The following is a 21,988-nucleotide window of genomic DNA, read 5'->3' on the forward strand; positions in this document are numbered from 1 at the left end:
ATAGTAAGCTTTCAAAAATACGATTAAATGAATGAATGAGTGAATAGCATTGAGTGATTGATTCCTTGGGCCTCTCTCCCATTCCACGCTCAGGGACTGATTCTCAATAAGGCAGTTAGGCTGGAGCTGGTGGGGAGGCAGCCAGGGTCTGTGAGGGTGTAATCGGGTAAGGAAGGGCTCAACTCCAGAAGCAGCAGATGCCGCTGAGCCTGAAGTCTAATGACCAAGTTTCTGGGTCAATCTCTGTCGGAACTACAAAAACCCAGTGGGCCAGACAGCTGTCGGAAACCCATGTGTTCATACACCAACAAATACTCAGACATCACTTTCCCTTCAAAACACAGATCCACTCACATACACCCTCTCATCCACAGTTGTCTACCCACTCACAAATTCCTATACCGCCTTAATTGCCGTATCAGCCTCCTTGCTGACCTCCCAGTCTCCTGTCTCAGCCCACTCCAGTCCATATTTCACTCCGCTGCCGAGGACATTTTCCCCCACTCCTCAAGAAACTCCAGTGGTTGCCCATCCACCTCCACATCAAACAAAAACTCCTCACCACCAGCTACGAAGTACTCAATTACATTGCCCTCTCCTACCTCCCCTCGCTACTCTCCTACTACAACCCACACACTTGGCTCCTCTAATGCTAACCTTCTCACTACTAATGCAAACTCTTCTCATCTATCTCGCCGACGACCCCTCACCCACATCCTGCCTCCGGCCTGGAACGGCCTCCCTCCTCAAATCCCTCCTCAAATCCGACAGAAAGTTATTCTCCCCGCTCTTCAAAGCCCTATTGAAGGCACATCTCCTCCAAGAGGCCTTCCCTGATTAAGCCCTCCTTTCGTCTGCTCCAACTCCCTTCTGCACCACCTTGACTTGTTCCCTTTATTCATCCCTATGGTTGTACATATTTATTACTCTATTTATTTATTTATTTATTTATTTTACTTGTACATTTCTATCCTATTTATTTTATTTTGTTGGTATGTTTGGTTCTGTTCTCTGTCTCCCCCTTTTAGACTGTGAGCCCACTGTTGAGTAGGGACTGTCTCTATGTGTTGCCAATTTGTACTTCCCAAGCACTTAGTACAGTGCTCTGCACATAGTAAGCGCTCAATAAATACGATTGATTGATTGATTGATCCCTCCTCCCAATCTCACAGCACTTATTTGCATAACTTTATTTATCAATCAATCAATCAATCAATCGTATTTATTGAGCGCTTACTATGTGCAGAGCACTGTACTAAGCGCTTGGGAAGTACAAATTGGCATCACATAGAGACAGTCCCTACCCGATAGTGGGCTCACAGTCTAAAAGGGGGAGACAGAGAACAGAACCAAACATACCAACAAAATAAAATAAGTAGGATAGAAATGTACAAGTAAAATAAATAAATAAATAAATAAACAGAGTAATAAATATGTACAACCATATATACATATATACAGGTGCTGTGGGGAGGGGAAGGCGGTAAGGCGGGGGGATGGAGAGGGGGACGAGGGGGAGAGGAAAGAAGGGGCTCAATCTGGGAAGGCCTCCTGGAGGAGGCGAGCTCTCAGGAGGGCCTTGAAGGGAGGAAGAGAGCTAGCTTGGCGGATGGGCAGAGGGAGGGCATTCCAGGCCCGGGGGATGACGTGGGCCGGGGGTCGATGGCGGGACAGGCGAGAGCGAGGTACAGTGAGGAGATTAGTGGTGGAGGAGCGGAGGGTGCGGGCTGGGCAGTAGAAGGAGAGAAGGGAGGTGAGGTAGGAGGGGGCGAGGTGATGGAGAGCCTTGAAGCCCAGGGTGAGGAGTTTCTGCCTGATGCGCAGATTTATATATTATTTATAATTTATATTTATATTATTTATATTAATGTCTACCTCACCATCTAGACAGTAAGCTCATTGTGGGCACGGAATGTGACTGTTTGTTATTTTGTACTCCCCTAAGCCCTTAGTACAGTGCTCTGCACACAGTAAGCTTTCCATAAATACAAATGAACAAAATTCATATCCATACTGCGCAACATACACCACACACACACACACACACTCTTTCATACCTACATGCAGACACAGAAACATGTAAAATCAGACAGAGGCAGACACCAACTGGAAAATACCCAGAAGGTGGTGTGCATACACAGACACAGACATAAAACACCCACACGTACAAGTGCAAGAAAGGACCCCAAGGGTCAGAAAAGTACAGAGCCATTGGAGGGAGGCAGAGCATTAGGAAAAAGGATGAGTGGAGAAAGAATGAGTGCATCATTTATATCTAACAAGTATAATTTTTGCTAGACAAGCTGAGGTACACGTTACCAGTGGTTCGGTGGACACTGGGCACATGGCATGCCAGTTGAAGAATAATGCCCACACTAAGCCTGCATCACTCCAGGCTGGACAATCTGGTCATACCTGAAACTGCTCAGGGAGAAGGTTCAGCCATCTAGCATCAAAACAAAGATCTATCAAGGAAAGGGTTCCCCCACACTCTCATCAAGTGACATTGAAGGCAGTACTCTTTACACCATCACAAGAGTAATTTCCTTTGAGAAAGCCTTCCCACAGACTGGCATCTGAAGAAGGGAGGAACCTGCTCATCATGCAGGACTCTTTGATGGACTGGGAACTTAGGGCAGGAGTTTGGGAAGCACCTGGGAGTTCGTATTTCCTGAGCTAGAAAAAGTCCAAGCCTTTGCTGGAAAAGTGTGTGTCTACCAGGTTATATTGGGATGGACCACCCTGCCACGTCGGGTCAGTGGGTCACTTTAATAAACCAGGATCTGTCCTAAGCCAGGATATCCTATGGGGCCCCTTCAGTAATGGTTACCTGGTGGGCTAGTCTTATAGTGGTAAACTGTTAATATTTTACTTCTTTTAGCTTCAAAACAGATAAGTAAAGTGACAGGAATGACTCACCAGGAGACTAAGTTACACTTTAACAGGAGTTTTTTTTCCTTAGACAAATTTAAAAGAGCTCTAAAAAATATCTGCGTGCTTCCTATGACCTACTGTTTGCAACTGCAGCAAAGGGCTCCTTTTTCCCATGACTAATAGACACCAATCACCTTTTACCGTACAACATTCAAGGTCACTTGTACAACTCCCGGAAAAATCAATCATATTTACTGGGCACTTACTGCGTGCAAAGCACTTTACTAAGCACGGTTTAAAGGGGTATTGTCAATATGTTATTTCCAGATGATTGTTTAAACCACAATGTCCCCAACAGTTAATCTACAAACCCAGCAAATTCAGTAGTGCTGAACCTGATTCAGCAAACCTATTGTCAATTAACACTTCCCCAGCTGACAACACTGTTGCTCTCCCGGGAAGCTACCATGTTTTCAAGAGGTGAAAATGCAGCACTACTTAATAATACATGTGGTATTTGTTAAGCACGTACTGGGTGCCAGGCCCTGTACTAAGTGCTGGGGTGGATACAAGCAAAATTGTTTGGACAGAGCCCATGTCCCACATGGGGCTCTCAGTCTCATTCCCCATTTTACAGATGACGTAACTGAGGCACGGAGAAGAGAAGTGACTTGCCCAAGGTCACACAGCAGGCAAGTGGAATCAGAAGCCATTTTCCCAGGCCCATGCTCTATCCACTACCCACGCTACTTAACACCTGTCAGTTGGACTACTTGTACTTCCTAAACCCCACTGTCGGACCAGTGGAAAATATTGTACTTCCCAAGCGCTTAGTACAGTGCTCTGCACACAGTAAGCGCTCAGTAAATATGAATGAATGAATGAATGCTGCTTTGGGAACCAGAAGACCTGGATTGAGACACAGCATCTGTCGGCTGCCGGCTAATATGACAGAAGAATACACAAACCACTGACAACACACTCGGTTCCTGTGCCTTCGCCATTCATGATCAAGGGACTCCATCATCACCTGTTCTCCCAGCATTTACAAGAGCGCGTGCCTTGAACGCTCTTGTAGGCGTTCCAGGAGGTAGGGATTTCCAAAAAGGATGTTGAACGCTACTAACCCCAAGTCCCAAAGGAGATTGTTGGCAGGACCCCATCCACTTTTTAAAGAAGCAGGCAGTAAACTGGGATTAACTGGCTCCAGATCTGTCAGAGCTTCCCACAACTCAGTAACAAAAATAAATCAGGCTTACCTGATATTTATACCTTGCTTGTATATTTTACACGCATCCGAAGGCAGAATTCGGGAAAGTAAAGGCACTGCATTTGTAAGGGAAAAAGGTAAGTATTACTAGGGTATTGAAAGACATGGCAAGCACTTATGCAACTTGGAAAACTGAAAGTAAATACATATTACTAAGTATTTCACAAGTCTTTGATCCTGTCAACATCTCTTTTGAAAGCAGGTTTTAAATCTGAGGAATGCTGTGGTTCTGAACCCAAAGAGAAATATGAAAGCGTTTGGAATCTCTAAAACCTGGAAGACATAAAATTAGCTTTACAGAAGAAATGTACCAATCAGCTCCTGCTAGTCTGAACTGAAGAAAGAAAACCTCAACATCTTTCAAATCAAGGACAACTTTGTCGATTTCCTGCAAATAATTAAAAGTACTGTGGATGCTTCATTAATATAATTCAGTCAATGAAATTCCAAGTGGGGACACTTTTACATAAATCAAGACCTGAGCAGGTGATGTTAAAGCTGGTGGGCTTATTTGAAAACATGTCCTTTTACAAAATGGTCAGATATCATCATCCCTCACTACTTACGTATAAACGTATGTTTGACTTCAAGGCCTATTTATTCTAATAAAAATCATTTTTATGTCTGTCTTCCCTGGGAGAACCTAAGTTCCTTGTAGGCAGGAAGGGTGTTTCTGCTGCACTTTCCCCAAGTGTTTTCTATAGTGCACCGCACCCAATGGGCGCTCAAACACTGTTATTACCATTACCCTGCCCATTGTCATACTGGACCCAGTTCAGTGAGCCCCATACAGAACAGGAGCCACTTCTGGATCTGACTGCATTGTATCTGTCCCAGTACTTAGAACAGTGCTTGGCACATAATAACTGTATTAAGTGTATACTATTATTACTGCCCCTGACGGGGCTCTAAAGCTAAAGGGGCTCTATTTATTTTATTTTGTTTTTTTATTTTTTATTTTGTTAGTATGTTTGGTTTTGTTCTCTGTCTCCCCCTTTTAGACTGTGAGCCCACTGTTGGGTAGGGACTGTCTCTATATGTTGCCAATTTGTACTTCCCAAGCGCTTGGTACAGTGCTCTGCACATAGTAAGCGCTCAATAAATACGATTGATGATGATAAAGGACGTGTGACTGCAAGTTTCTCCACTACATAGTAAACTCCCTGACGGGACGAATAATGTCTACCAACTCTACCACACTGTACTATCCCAAATGCTCAGTACAGTGCTAGCCTGAGGTAAGCTCTCGGGATGTGTGATGGTTGCCCTCGACACCCTCTTAATAGTTAGGGTTGCATAATCATTCAATCAATGGTACTTACTGAATGCTTACCTCATGCAGAGCACTGTACTAAATGTTTGGGAGAGTGCAAGGAGAGGAATGTTGGTTATACCATCCCAACATCATGAACTTTTCCCACAGTTAACCTACTGAAACCTCTCATCCCTAAATTTTGCTAAATGCTTCCTGAACCCACTGCATTTTATTTTGTTTCCACAACTGTGATAATAGAACAATCCTAAACCACTTACCTCTAAATGGAATACCAACTACCGGGGCCAATATGCAATTTTTCAGGGGTTCTACCCACCTCATTTAAGAAGTGTATCTGAAAACATTTGGATTTTTTTATGCTCTGGAGAAGGAAACTTTTGTGAACAAGGAAAATAATGATTTCAGAAATTACCTAATTAGAAAGCTGAAATTCCTTTCAGAGATCAAAAGTTATTTCATTTTTTTTTATTAAACTGCTACTTTTCTATTAAAGGATAACTGAATGGAAAAAAAAATAATAAGAATGATGGTATTTGTTAAGCGCTTACTATGTGCAAGGCACTATTCTAAGCGCTGGGGGTGATCAGGTGGGGCTCACAGTCTTAATCCCCATTTTACAGATGACGGAACTGAGGCCCAGAGAAGTTAAATGACTTGCCCAAGGTCACACAGCAGACATGTGGGTGAGTCAGGATTCGAACCCATGACCTCTGACTCCAAAGCCCATGCTCTTTCCACTGAGCCACGCTGCTTCTCTGCGTGGCTCTAACCTAATTAGATGGTTGAGGATAACTGATAAAAGGCACCACTTTCTGAGGGAATCTTCCATGATAACACTTGCTGGATGAGGAATTACTCATACTGTATCTATGTTTAACTATTCTTTACATAACTGAGAAGTGTTCACTTTGGCATCCTGGGAAATAGATTTCCAGTAGAGTATGTTAATTCAAGTGGCCAAAAAACATTTAGTCCCTAAATGGGAAACAGCAGGAACCACTCACCTCAGTCGGAAAAATGAGAAACTCCAAATACTAACTTTTTCCGTACATCTTTTCTCAGGCAGCTACTGCTGAAATGGGCCATTTCTGGGTAATGATTTGGGAACCAGTAGGCCTGACCAGAATTCTTCCTTTCCTTGACTCTAATCCTGCTGAGATCTCTGCTTTGGTACTTGTATCAGCATGAACCAAGAGGCATTCAGCTTATACATTTCCTTAATTAACTTAATTTTGACCATAAACTGACTAAAAAGCAAGATTCATTTATAACCAAACCACAGGGTAATATACATTTAGAATTTAAGTAGCTTCTAAATCCTTCTGCACCCCTTTTTCAGACTACTCGGCCCAGCCTGTTTCCTCCATCTTTTCTGCTTGCTGAATTAGAGAAACTGGATACAAATCTTTTCGGTTTTTTATTTTTTTTTGACAGACCAGTGAGGGAATTCGAAATACTGTTAACGAGCCCTTCGAGGGCAATATTATATCTCTGACAGTGAAACAAGACTCCTAGAAGAACTGGGTGATGATTGCTGTTCTTGACATTTATATTAGTGTCTGTCTCCCCCTCCAGACTGTAAGTTTGTCGGGGGCAGGGAGTGTGTGTTTACTGTTATATGTACTCTCCCAAGAGCTTAGTACAGTGCCCTGCACATAGTAAGCACTCAATAAATTTGATAGACTGACTGACTTGACATCCACCATCATGTGGCAAGGGAAAGTCTAACATCCCTTTTTTCCTCAAATATTCCATTTGGAATTTTCCAAAGTGGAAGTGGACAGCAAGCACACACTTTTAATTGTGGAGGGTTAGAGAGCATTTTAGAACCTTGTTATTTAATATTACCACTGCCCCAAGTCTGCATCATCTATGAATTAGCTTCTCCAAGCAATCAATCAATCAATCAATCAATCGTATTTATTGAGCGCTTACTATGTGCAGAGCACTGTACTAAGCGCTTGGGAAGTACAAATTGGCATCACATAGAGACAGTCCCTACCCAACAGTGGGCTCACAGTCTAAAAGGGGGAGCAATTTTTTAAATGGGCTTAGAGCAATACAGCGCTTTATAAGTCTTACCTCAAGGAAGAGTTTTTATTTATTGACTTATTTTTGAGCAATGGAGTTGTAAAGGAGGCAGGGATTTTAAGAGGGGGAGGCAGGCTTCAAAGAACTAACAGTCCAGAAAGTTATCATTGTGGGTCTTTTCAAACATGATTGTGAACCCCAAGGTCATGTCAGACTCTGCCTGGGCAACTATCAAACAGCTGTTGAGGCTGTGTCTCCCTTGGAGCTGGGCACCCCCTACGCCTCAGAAAATAATTTTCATTTATGCCATAAATTTGGGTCACAATTCACTACTTCACCTCTGGACACAGAGTGGATAAAGTCATGTTAGTCAGAAGCCTTGAGAATCATCAGACTTAGTTTTACTCTCGTCTCTCCACTCAATAACGGGCCAAGCCTCTGTGGTTTCACTGCTCAAAGTATAAGATTGGGACTATACTATCAGTCTACCTCCATCAGGGACAGAAAGCAAGAGAGGGAGGTAGTATGGTCTAGTGGAAACCGCAATGGCCTGGATTCTAGTCCCAGTTCTGTAATTTTGGGTGTCTCACAAGCTCAATTTCCTCATTTGTAAAATGGGGACGAGCGACTTGTTCACCCTACCACTTAGGCTGCGAGCAAAGTGTGGGACAGGACTGGTGTCTGATTTACACTATTTCATAATAATTATCCTTCCCAATGTTAAACACATATGCCCTTTAAGAATTCCAATGAGACAAAAATCTATCAATCGTATTTACTGAGCGCTTACTGTGTGCAGAGCACTGTACTAAGCCCTTGGGAAGTACAAGTTGGCAACATATAGTAATGGTCTTCACACTAGCCATAAGAACGGCATCCCTGAATTGCCTTCACTCTCTGAAAGAACACCAAAAAGGGCAAGCAGTTGTCTCCACATAGATACCTAGGTCGAGTCATTTCTAAATGGCTAGCTGCATCCTTTCCTTTTTGGTTACAAGAAGGCAGGGCTAGCTTCAGGTTCAATTATTAAGGACGGGTGATGACCACACATCACGAAGTGGTGGGCCACGTGGTTCACCCACAAAGGTTTTTGTTTTTTTTTCTGAGGATCTTACGGTGAGCAGCATGGCTTAGTGGATAGAGCGCAAGCCTGGAAGTCAGAAGGACCTGAATTCTCACCCCAGCTCTGCCACACGTCTGCTGCGTGACCTCGGACAAGTCACTTCACCTCTCTGTGCCTCAGTTACCTCATCTCTAAAATGAGAATCAAGAGTGTAGGCCCCTTGTGGGACAGGGACTGTGTCCAACCTAACTTGTATCTATCCCAGCGTTGAAAACTGTGCTTGGCACATACTAAGTACTTAAATAGTACCATAATAATTATTTTGCTTAACTAGTACCGAGTGGACAGACAGTTGGCCTGGATATCACAACGTTTTGCTTTTAGATCTCTGAAAGTCATTACAGACCATGACACAGAATAAAAAGGAGGGGCAGGTTGAAGAGGCCAGTAGCTGGGGAGGGATTCCTCAGTCAAAGCAATAACCTACCACACTTCCTACTGCATACAGCTGTCCTTTCGAAGACACTGACAGCACAAACAAACGTAGCTGAAAAGACTGATGATTCATCCAATCATATTTACTGAGCGCTTACTGTGTGCAAAGCACTGTATTGAGCGCTTAATTCACTGGTAGGCTCTTTCCCCACTGTTTGCCTGTAAAGCTCGATCCTTGCTGGGCAAATGAGTTTGTTCCATCTAGGGCCTGTCTCCATCTTAGTTCCTTCCCCATTTGGGGTGAGCAGTGAGTCACCAAATACTACTCTGTCTCATTCAGCAATCAATATCCTCCACCACTTAGAGAACAGGACTTTTGTTTGAGGTGTGGGCACGTCCAGGGTTGGGCTAGACATGAGCTGGGCCTGTTCTTCCAGGAGTGGTGGTGGTCTCTGATGAGCCATCCACACACTTGCCCAATCCCATGTGATCAGCCGCAGGCAAATAACAATAATAATAATAATGATGGTATTTGTTAAGTGCTTACTATGTGCAAAGCACTGTTCTAAGTGCAGGGGAGGCTACAAGGTGATCAGGTTGTCCCACGGGGGGGGCTCACAGTCAATCCCCATTTTACAGATGAGGTAACTGAGGCACGGAGAAATTAAGTGACTTGCCCGAAGTCACACAGCTGGCAATTGAAGGAGCCGGGATTTGAACCCATGACCACTGACTCCAAAGCCCGTGCTCTTTCCACTGAGCCATGCTGTTTCTCCAGGGATGGCTGATCAGGGTGAAGGGTTTTGTTGGTGACAGACACAGATCTTCGTGGATCCATCGTGGCAGATATTGCTAGGCCCTCATATGCTTTTTATATGTATATATGTTTGTACATATTTATTACTCTATTTTACTTGTACATATCTATTCTATTTATTTATTTTGTTAATATCTTTGGTTTTGTTCTCTGTCTCCCCCTTTTAGACTGTGAGCCCACTGTTGGGTAGGGACTGTCTCTATATGTTGCCAACTTGTACTTCCCAAGCGCTTAGTACAGTGCTCTGCACACAGTAAGCGCTCAATAAATATGACTGATTGATTGATTTTTACCTCATGCTGACAGTTTTCTATATTGACACCTAGGTGAGCTTTTTGGTCCATGGGCAAAATTGGACAGTGGGAGCTTTGGAGGGGGTTGAGGGGCAAAGAAGGGGAAAGGGGAAAAAAATAGACAAAGATGTGGAAATTTGGAGGTCAGTTCTCACGGCCGCCTGCGCAGTCGTAGGCAGGACATCCGAGGTATCTGAGGCAGCCCTATTTGAGAGCTTTGCCCCCCTCTAGATTGTATACTCGTTATAGGCAAGAAACATGCTTTGCACACCATAAGCACACAATAACTACCACTGATTGATTCAGGCTTCCTCTAAACTACACCAGGCTCCAACCCTTCTCTGGGTTCGGGTACCCTGCGGCCTTCAAGGAGGCGGGTGAGGGAAGGGGCACTCCACCACATACCAAATCGGAATAAATCACAAACCACCTAGGAACGATCGTGTTTACAGTAACTTCCCAGGTCTGACGATATTGATGAAATACGGGAACATGCTCTTTTAGGAGCTGCACTAACTCAATAGAGTATCACAGGGCACTGAAAAGCAGCAAGACAAAATGCCATCAGCCGCATTTCATCGAGCCACACTGTTGACGCAGCTCGCTGACTCAGGTAGTCAGTCCTTTGAGGACCCACCTACCCCTCCAAACTCTGCCCTTTGTTGGGTAGGGACCGTCTCTATATGTTGCCGACTTGTAATAATAATGATGACATTTATTAAGTGCTTACTATGTGCAAAGCAGCACTGTTCTAAGCGCTGGGGAGGTTACAAGGTGATCAGGTTGTCCCGTGGGGGGTTCACAGTCAATCCCCATTTTACAGATGAGGGAACTGAGGCCCAGAGAAGTTAAATGACTTGCCCAAAGTCACACAGCAGACAATTGGCGGAGCCGGGATTTGAACCCGTGACCTCTGACTCCAAAGCCCATGCTCTTGCCACTGAAGCAAGCCTTTAAGTGTACTTAAGTGTACAAGTGTTCACTTGGGAAGTGTTCAAGTGTACTTAAACATTTCCCAAGCATTTAAGTACAGTGCGCTGCACATAATAAGCGCTCAATAAATACAATTGATTGAATGAATGTGGGGCACACGACTTCCTTAGGGCCTGAGGCCAAGGGAAACAAAGCAAGGTCTCCCAATAGGGACCCTCTGGGAGAGTCAGAGTTCAATGAAGAAGGGAGAGATGAGAGGGGAAAGGAAAGGACACTTTTCAGAGGAAGAGAGGGAGAGAGTCTCAGGGTCAGGTCGTTTTTGGCTTCCCTCTCAGGAGGCCCTGGAGAACAACCTTTACCTCGCTCTCATTCACTCATTCATTCAATCGTATTTATTGAGCACTTCCTGTGTGCAGAGCACCGTACTAAGCGCTTGGAAAGTACAACTCTGAAGAGACTGCCTATCCTTGCAGGTTCCCTAATCTCAACTTCTGCTTCTGCAAAGAAGGCTCACCCCAATTAGTCCGGGTAATAATATTCCACTGTAATCCGAAACACATTACTTATCCTGTTATTCCTCCTGTGTCTGTCATTATTCCACTACTTGGAGCATTTTTCTTTGCCCTTCATTGAGGAACAGGCTTTCCGGAATTTAAAACACTCTGTGAATAGCTTTTGCCAGTGTAAACAGGAAGAGAGGGGAAAGTGGCTTCAATCTTTAGAAGCAAGGACCTTGCTTCATGATTGGTCATAACATATTCACTGTTAAATGAGTCTGGAGAGGTTTAAGAGTTTAAAATCAGCCTTCAACATAAATTATTACATCACATATGTAAAATGAGGGAAAATATATATTGGTCCTTTATATAAAAGTTTCAGAGATTTCTCATGCAAATGATCCCGCTCCAGTTTATTTTTGCCTCATTAATTCTTCAAATGCACACATCAAAGAATAAAATAGCATACTTCTTACCCCAGCTTTGAAAATCCCAGTGAAGTTCTAGATAAAAGTCACCTAGCTGAGAAATGAAATATAAATATAGTTACAAACTGTGCCAAATTTAACATCTTAAATTTGCTTCATACTATTCTAAAATATATTCAATTTCCTAACTGAAGAGGCTAGCAGTAAGTAGGTGATAAGAAGTTCATTTTGCATTTGGGCGTTTGGGGTTTTATAAACTAGGTCATATTTTGAAAAAAAAATTGGATGAACAGGGTGCTTTATTTCATTTCACTCAACCACAGGGAAAAATATATACATTCATATGTATATATACATATATACACACACACACACACACACTAAGAGTTTCTAGAAAGATTTTAATCATTTAAGACTTGCAGAACCATAGCTTCCATGAGTTAAATCACAATTATGATGAATGAAACAAACTCCATTTTACATTTTTCCTGTTCTACATGTGTGTCCTCCCACTCTCAGATTGTGAGCCCTTTGTGGATCATGCTTTAATATTGATTTTCATAACACAGTGCTAATACAGTACATCCAGTTCTGCCAGAACATGGATTTTCCCTGTAGATTTGAGCTAGAATGAGATGACAGAATTAGGGGACATTCTTTTTGAGGCAGTAGGCATATCTGCATAGTGACAATGGAAGGAACGGCCATGCATATGGACAATGGACAATGAGTACAATGCAAGCTTTTCTTGACGTAGGGTTTTGAAAAAAACGGTGCATTTTACTCACTGTACAAACTAATAATGAAGAGATAAACAAAAAAATCATCTTCTAAATGTGTAGAGAATATGTCACGGTGACGTATTAAAGGACTGGACATACTTTAATGGATAAAGAGCAAAGAAGTAAAAAATTAAATGAGCTTTCATTCCATAAATAAAAGCCCTACCTTGACCTCAGCGCTCTCTCCCACAAAACACTGCTTGCAGCTTCTGCACCTACAGCTTTTATTGGGGGTGGGAGAGCCAGAGCCTTTTCCAAAAAGAAAAGGGGAAGGGGCTCCATAGCCATAAACAGTATTCACTGAGTGCTCTCTGTAGACAAAGCACTGTACGGCAGAGTGGATGGACATGATCCCCGTCTCAAGGATCTAACAATCAAGCCTAACTGTGTGTGTGGGTGTCCCTCAAGACTCAGTTCTGGGTCCCCTTCATCATCATCATCACTTACGCCCACTCTCTTGGAGAAATCATTCATTCGCACGGCTTCAACTGCCACTTCTCTGAGGATAATTCCCAAATCTACATGTCCAGCCCTGATCTCTCCCCCTCTCTGCAGTCTTGCATTTCCTCATGCCTTCAGGACACCTCTACTTGGATGTCCCGACACCTCGAACTTAACATGCCCGAAACAGAATTCCTTATCTTTCCACCTGAACCCTGTTCTCCCCAATTTTCCCATGACTGTGTCTGTCTCCCCATTCAAGACTGTGAGCCCGTTGTTGGGTAGGGAATGTCTCTGTTGCCGATTTGTACTTCCCAAGCGCTTAGTACAGTGCTCTGCACACAGTAAGTGCTCAATAAATACAAATGAATGTATGAATGAACACCACCTTCCTTCCTTTCTCACAAGCCCAGTAACCTTGGGGTTATCCGCAACTCATCTCTCTCATTAAACCCACCTACTCAATCTGTCACTAAATCCTTTCGGTTCAACCTTCCAAACATCGCTAAAATCCTCCCTTTCCTCTCCATCCGAACTGCTTCAATGTTAATCCAGGCACCGTGGCTCAGTGGAAAGAGCACGGGCTTTGGAGTCAGAGGTCATGGGTTCAAATCCTGGCTCCACCAATTGTCAGCTGGGTGACTTTGGGCAAGTCACTTCACTTCTCTGGGCCTCAGTTACCTCATCTGTAAAATGGGGATGAAGACAGCGACCCCCTGTGGGACAACCTGATCACCTTGTAACCTCCCCACCTCCCCAGCGATTAGAACAGTGCTTTGCACATAGTAAGTGCTTAATAAATGCCATCATTATCACTATTAATCTTACCCCGCAATTATTACTGTATCAGCCTTCTTGCTGACCTCCCTGTCTCCTGTTTCTCCCCACTTCAGTCCATACTTCCACTCTGCTGCCCAGATCGCTTTTCTACAGAAATGTTCAGTCCACGTTTTTGCACTCCTCAAGAACCTGAGGTGGTTGCCCATCTGCCTCTGCACCAAAAATAAAGTCCTTACCATCAGCTTTAAAGCACTCAATTACCTTGCCCTCTCCTACCTCATCTCTCTACTCTCCTACTACAACCCAGCCTGCACATTTCACTTCTCTCACTCCAAGCTACTCACTGTACCTCAATCTTATCTATCTCACAGCCCAACTCTTGCCCAGGTCCCTGCCTCTAGCCTGGAATGCCCCCCCAGCCCCTTCATATCTGACAATCACTCGCCCCACCTTCAAAGCCTTACTGAAGGCACGCCTCCTCCAAGAGACCTTCCCTAAGCCTTTATTTCCTTTTCTCTCACCCGCTTCTGCGTCAACCTTGTACTTGGATTTGCTCCCTTTATTCACCTCTCCTTCAACCCCACAGAATTTGTGCACATATCCACGTGGGACAGTGATTGTGTCCAAACTGATTATCTTGTATCTGTCCAAGTACAGGTCTTGGCACAAAGTTAAGCATTTACAATAAATACCACAATAAATGATAATTATTACTGGAAAACTGACTGCATAGATTTATACACACCCAATTCTCCCAATAGATGCGAGTTTCAGTTTTTCAAAACTTCATGTTAAGGAAAACTTGCGCTATAATATTCACCCACTCCAACTGAAGGCACATCTAGCTCTCTTCCTCCCTTCAAGGCCCTACTGAGAGCTCCCCTCCTCCAGGAGGCCTTCCCACACTGAGTCCCCTCCTTCCTATGCCCCTCTTCATCCCCCCGTCTTACCTCCTTCCCTTCCCCACAGCATCTGTATATATGTATATATGTTTGTATGTATTTATTACTCTATTTATTTTACTTGTACATATTTATTCTATTTATTTTATTTTGTTAATATGCTTTGTTTTGTTCTCTGTCTCCCCCTTCTAGACTGTGAGCCCACTGTTGGGTAGGGACCATCTCTATATGTTGCCAACTTGTACTTCCCAAATGCTTAGTACAGTGCTCTGCACACAGTAAGCGCTCAATAAATACAACTGAATGAATGAATGAACATCTCCTCCAAGAAGCCTTCCCAAATTAAGCCCCACTTTTCATCTCCCACTCCCTCCTCTGTCACTCTGACTCGCTCCCTTTGCTCTCCCCTCTTCCCAGCCTCACCACACTTATTTTATTTATTTGTATTGTTGTCAGTCTCCCCCACTCTAAACTGTAAGCTCGCTGTAAGCAGGACATTTCACTGTTCATTGTTGTGTTGTACTTTCCCAAGTGCTTAGTACAGTGCTCTGTGCACAATAAGCGTTCAATGAATACGACTGAATGAATATCCGTAATTTATTTATATTAATCAATCAATCGTATTTATTGAGCACTTACTGTGTGCAGAGCACTGTACTAAGCATTTATATTAATGTCTGTCTCCCCCCTCTAGACTCTAAGCTCGTGTGAGCAGGGAACGTACCTTCAAACTTTGTTATACTGTTCTCTCCCAAGCACTAGTAGAGCGCTCTGAACACAGTAAGCACTCAATAAATACAACTGATTGATCTACCACGTGAGGCAGACATTAAAATAAATGACAGGAAGGGGAAGGCACAGAAAATAAGGAGATGTACAACTGAGTGCTGTAGGGACTGAACAGGGGATGAGTACAGATTTAAATACACAGATGGTGCAGAACCTGCCGGTCTCACCTCCGCAACATCGCCAAGATCCGCCCTATCCTCTCCATCCGAACTGCTACCCTGCTGGTTCAATCTCTCATCCTATCCCGACTGGATTACTGCATCAGCCTCCCCTCTGATCTCCCATCCTCCTGTCTCTCCCCACTTCAATCCATACTTCACGCTGCTGCCCGGATCATGCCTGTGCAGAAACGCTCTGGGCATGTTACTCCCCTCCTCAAAAATCTCCAGTGGCTACCAATCAAGCTACGCACCAGGCAAAAACTCCTCACTCTCGGCTGCCCGGATCATCCTTGTGCAGAAACGCTCTGGGCATGCTACTCCCCTCCTCAAAAATCTCCAGTGGCTACCAATCAACCTACGCATCAGGCAAAAACTCCTCACTCTCTGCTTCAAGGCTGTCCGTCACCTCGCCCCCTCCTACCTCACCTCCCTTCTCTCCTTCTCCAGCCCAGGCCGCACCCTCCGCTCCTCTGCCGCTAACCTCCTCACTGGGCCTCGTTCTCGCCTGTCCCGCCATCGACCCCCGGCCCACGTCATCCCCCGGGCCTGGAATGCCCTCCCTCCGCCAAGCTAGCTCTCTTCCTCCCTTCAAAGCCCTACTGACAACTCACCTCCTCCAGGAGGCCTTCCCACACTAAGCCCCCTCCTTCCTCTCCCCGTCCCCATCCCCCCACCTTACTTCCTTCCCCCCCCACAGCACCTATATAAATGTATATATGTTTGTACATATTTATTACTCTATTTTACCTGTACGTATTTATTCTATTTATTTTATTTTGTTAATATGTTTTGTTGTCTATCTCGCCATTCTAGACTGTGAACCCGCTGTTGGGTAGGGACCGTCTCTATATGTTGCCAACTTGTCCTTCCCAAGCACTTAGTGCAGTGCTCTGCACACAGTAAGCGCTCAATAAATACGAATGAAGGGAGGGAAAATATGGTGGGAGAATGAAAGATTAGTCCGGGGAGGCTTCCTGAAAAAGCTATTGTTTGAGAAGGGCTTTGAAGATGGGGAAAGTGGTGGTCTGTCAGATAAGAAAGGGGAAGAAATTCCAAGCAGGAGGGAGGGTGTGAACAAGGGGCGTTGTGGGAGACACAGGCAAGACTGAGTTTACAGTATTTAGGTTAATTTTAGCTTAGCCTACTGGAAAAAGCATGGACAGGCCTGGGAGTCTGGGTTCTAATCCCAGCTCAGCCATCTGCCTGCTGCATGACCTTGGGCAAGTCACTTGCCTTCCCCGTGCCTCGGTTTCTTCATCTGCAGAATGGGGGTTCACTACCTGTTCTCCCTGCCTGCACTGTGAGCTGTGCATGGGGCAGCAATGGTTTCCGGCCTGATTATCTTGTACCTATCTCAATACTTGGTACGTGTGAGTCATTAGCAAATACTGAATCATTATTATTAGATGAGGGAAGTGCATAAGCTGGGTTGCAATGGGACAGTTATGGGTGAAAACACACAAAAATGGTACTACACAGTACAGTTCAGTATAAAGAGAGCTGGGGGTAAGGAAGGAGAAAAATCAGCCAAGACCAAGGGCTGGAGGCAGGAATTTATCCATCTGCAGCTACTGGACAAGACATCAGCACAGGGCTTGTGTCTGTTGGGATCTTAACAGCATAAAATCAATCAATCAATCATATTTATTGAGCGCTTACTGTGTGCAGAGCACTGTACTAAGCGCTTGGGAAGTACAAGTTGGCAACATATAGAGACAGTCCCTACCCAACAGTGGGCTCACAGTCTAAAATGCAGTATTTACCCCTGGTAATATGTACTGTAGGGCTCTTACACTTTTTTTTTGTAAAATAGCTCTACCTTACTTATTCAAGAGTGGGCTTATTTACAGTAGTAGTAATGGTATTTAAATGCTTTCATGTGCAGAGCGCTGCACTAAGCATTGGGGAAAAATGACACAGGTGGGAAATAGACATGATTCCCGCCCCCCAATGTGGGGGGCGGGGGGACACAATCTAAAATGTGCGTATCCTGAAACTGCCTTTTCCTCCACTCCTCCATTAGACTGAAAGACGATAAGGGCAGGGACAATATCATCATCATCATCATCAATCGTATTTATTGAGTGCTTACTATGTGCAGAGTACTGTACTAAGCGCTTGGGAAGTACAAATTGGCAACATATAGAGACAGTCCCTACCCAACAGTGGGCTCACAGTCTAAAAGGGGGAGACAGAGAACAAAACCAAACATACTAACAAAATAAAATAGAATAGATATGCACAAGTAAAATAAATAAATAAATAGAGTAATGAATATGTACAAACATATATACATATATACAGTTAATACAGTTAATATTGCATACAGTTAATATGCAATATTAACTGCAGTCTCTCAAGCCTGCAGAACAGTGCTATGTTCCGTAAATATTACTGGTCATGATAAACAAGCTGCTTTAACTTCAATAGTTTCAAAGAGAAGTTCAAAGCTGGGTTTAATTTTATTTCAAATTATGACTGAAAACTACTTCAGTGAACCTTTCTTTCTTGGTCAGGTTTATTGACAGTAATTTCATTTAGGGAGAATGTGGAAAACATTGCCGTGTGGAGGATTAAAAAAAAACACCCATCAGTAGAAATGCTGTATCTGAAAAGCCTTTAAGGACACATGCCCCAACAAATGAAATCTAATCGGATCCCAACTACTATAGGATCAAGTCTGCTTAACGGGCTTTATTCAGTGCCGAACATAAAGGAGAACTTAATATTCTTAAATGGTATTTACTTGGGTGGTCAGAAAAAAATCTAAGTAGACAAAAGCCTCTCAAACCCTGACAACAACTCGTCAGGAAAAAAGTAATAATAATTCATGAGAAGGGGGAATTATTTTTTCTTTCCCCAAAATTCAAGTTTACTTTTCAGAATCTGAAGGCATAAAGGCAGCCATCTTGTTGAAATAAAAATGACTATTTTCCATGTAAATGCAGCAGAAGGGTAAAAGTAGTTTTGCTGCTAGGAAAAGCAGAGATAGGTATATATATATGTATGTATATATATGTATATATATATGTATATGTACATATATAATGGCATTTATTAAGTGCTTACTATGTGCAAAGCACTGTTCTAAGCACGGAGGATACAAGGTGATCAGGTTATCCCACAGGGGGCTCACAGTCAACCCCCATTTTACAGATGAGGTAACTGAGGCCCAGAGAAGTCAAGTGACCTGCCCAAGGTCACACAGCTGACAACTGGCGGAGCCGGGATTTGAACCCATGATCTTTGATTCCAAAGCCTGGGCTCTTTCCACTGAGCCACGCTGCTTCTCAGGTATGAAACCTCTCTCAGTCACATAAAGCCAACAGACAATTTCCAGGCTTGAAATAATAATAAACTACTTTTTTTTTTCAAAGTCCTTTCATTCATTCATTCAATCATATTTATTGAGCGCTTACTGTGTGCGGAGCACTGTACTAAGCGCTTGGAAAGTACAATTCAGCAACCAATAGAGACTACTCCTACCCCACAACGGCTCACTGTCTAGGGCTCTCACATCATATGTCTCATTTTATCATAAAATTCTTGTGGGAGGCCAAGTACTATTAGACCCACTGCAAAGATGTGGAAACTGAGATGCAGAGAGTTACGTCACATCACTTGCTAAAAGTCACCCAACACGCCAGGGGTAGAGGCTGGAATCTTACTGACTCAGACCTGCCTCCCCCAAGACCACTGCCTCAGGTTCCAAACCTATAAACGGCTTTGGGGTGGGGAGAGAGATCAGAAAACAAGCGATGCAATATTTGATATTGCCAGCCATCCAAAATACGGTATATTTTACACCAACACCAACAAGATTTTGGATTTCCCAAAGTCAAACTGAAAGAGAAACTATGCGAACTATTTGTGGTCATTTTTCTTCACTGCCTAACTTACTTTAACAAACCTTTTCTAACTGGCCAAACAGACCTCAGCTTGTTAAACCACCAAGGTTTTGCTTACGTGAATTGTTTCCCCATCTAAGAATCGTCGTCATGTTTTGTGATTTTGACAGCAGTGAAAGGCAGTCACTCACAGTTTCCAGAAACCCCCGATCACCATCAATGGTATTTACTGAGCACTTACGGTGTGCAGAGCACTGTACTAAGCACTTGAGAGAGTACAACAGAGTTGGTTGACACCTTTCTGGAACACAGCCATTTTTGGCAAATGATGGGAAAAGATCATGGAAACACTATTGCTTGCTTTTATTTATGGTACTTGTTAAGCGCTATGTGCCAAGCACTGTACTAAGCGTTGGGGTAGATGATGATGATGATGATGATGATGATAAATAATAATAATGGCATTTGTCAAGTGCTTACTATGTGCCAAGCACTGTACTAAGCATTGGGGTAGATGATGATGATGATGATAATAATAATGGCATTTGTCAAGAGCTTACTATGTGCCAAGCACTGTTCTGAGCACTGGGGGGGATACAAGGTAATCATATTGTCCCGCATGGGGCTTACAGTCTTAATCCCCATTTTACAGATGAGGGCACTGAGGCTCGGAGAAGTTAAGTGACTTGCCCAAAGTCATACAGCTGACAAGTGGCGGAGCCGGGATTAGAACCCATGACCTTTGACTCCCAAGCCCGGGCTTGACAAGTTTGACAAACTAAGTCCCACATGGGGCTCTTAGTCTAAGTAGGAGGGAGTAGGATTTAATTCCCCAATTTGCAGATGAGGTAACTTTTGTCATCCGCTCTTGGCGTTCACCTTCTGAGGTCCAAAAAATACACTATCTATACATGTATTCACTGGTGAAAGAACAGTTGGCTGCGCATCAGGATTTTTCAGTCACACCCACGCCCAGACAAAATCTTACCGTCAACAAGTAGTTTTTTATGCTTCAAAATGCAGAACTAAATAATACATCACTGCATTAAAAAATAATAAGGCTAGTAACCTAGTAACTTCTATTCATTTTCTTTCTTCCTCTTCTAAGTAACACTATCTTGAACAGCGGTTGCAAATGCAGTTCAGGAAATTCATTTAAATCTCTATAAAAACCTAACAGTATAAGGAACAGATAATCTCTTCAGAGACAAATCTTTTAATTCTGTTTTGAAAGCGCGCCATCAGTAGAAATTGCTTTCTCTGCCCATCACTCCATAGTCAAACACATCTCAAAGCTATTATCACTTCCATCTATTATCCCACCACAAATCGACTGAATTAAAATGACCTAAACATATTCTTCACATAAGGAATTGTATTCCAGAACCTTTTAGAGAGCAGCTATTAATTTTAACTCTCATCCTTAGCACCAGCAAGTCTTATTTTTTACAGGCGGAATTTCTGCTTTGACAATCATCAATAGTATTTCTTTTTTATGGTATTTGTTAAGTGCTTACTCTGGGTGTAACACTATTCTAAGCGCTGGGGTAGATACAAGTTAATTAGGTTGGACTCCCGTGTCCCGCATGGGGCTCCCAGTCTAAGTAGGAGGGAGAACAGGAAAACGGAGGTACAGAAAAGTTAAGTGGTTTGCCCGTGGTTAAACAGCAAGCATTTGGCAGAGCCAGAATTAGAGACCAAGTGCTCTTTCACTAGGCCATGGTACTTCTCACTGAGCGCTTATTGTGTGTACAGCACTGAACTAAGTGCTTGGGAGAGTACAACACAACAGAGTTGGAAGACATATTCCCTACTTACAAGGAGCTTACAGACTAGATGGGGAGAAAGCCATCAAAAAACAAAATTACAGATATGCACGTAAGTGAAAGGGGCTGAGGAGGAGGTAACTATCAAGTGCTTAAAGGTTACAGGTCCAAGTGCATAGGTGACACAGAAGGGAGAGGGAGCAGGGAAAGAAAGGGTGTAATTGGGAAAGACCTCCTGGAGGAGATGTGATTTTAATAAGCTGTCCAAGACTGAACTCCTTGTCTTCCCTCCCAAACCCTGCCCTCTCCCTGACTTTCCCATCACTGTTGACGGCACTACCATCCTTCCCGTCTCACAAGCCCACAACCTTGGTATCATCCTCGACTCCGCTCTCTCGTTCACCCCTCACATCCAAGCCATCACCAAAACCTGCCCAGGGTCTCACCTCCGCAACATTGCCAAGATCCGCCCTTTCCTCTCCATCCAAACCGCTACCCTGCTCATTCAAGCTCTCATCCTATCCCATCTGGACTACTGTATCAGCTTCCTCTCCGATCTCCCATCCTCCTGTCTCTCCCCTCTTCAATCCATATTTCACGCC

At 43.6% G+C, this 21,988-nt stretch overlaps 1 protein-coding gene across 1 annotated transcript in view; it reads right to left on the bottom strand.

Annotated features, from left to right (window-relative positions):
* Window positions 1–21,988, bottom strand: part of ANKRD13C (ankyrin repeat domain 13C) — a 100,174-nt gene that overhangs the window by 29,930 nt on the left and 48,256 nt on the right. The window contains exons 5-6 of the mRNA XM_038744995.1: window positions 11,966–12,011; window positions 4,134–4,200 (exon numbers count right to left, since the gene is read on the bottom strand). Coding sequence (XP_038600923.1) covers window positions 4,134–4,200; window positions 11,966–12,011 — 113 coding nt within the window. The remainder of the gene's footprint in view (window positions 1–4,133; window positions 4,201–11,965; window positions 12,012–21,988) is intronic.

The sequence above is a fragment of the Tachyglossus aculeatus genome, chromosome 4 (genome assembly GCF_015852505.1).
Source record: "Tachyglossus aculeatus isolate mTacAcu1 chromosome 4, mTacAcu1.pri, whole genome shotgun sequence".
NCBI classification, from domain to species: Eukaryota; Metazoa; Chordata; class Mammalia; order Monotremata; family Tachyglossidae; genus Tachyglossus; species Tachyglossus aculeatus.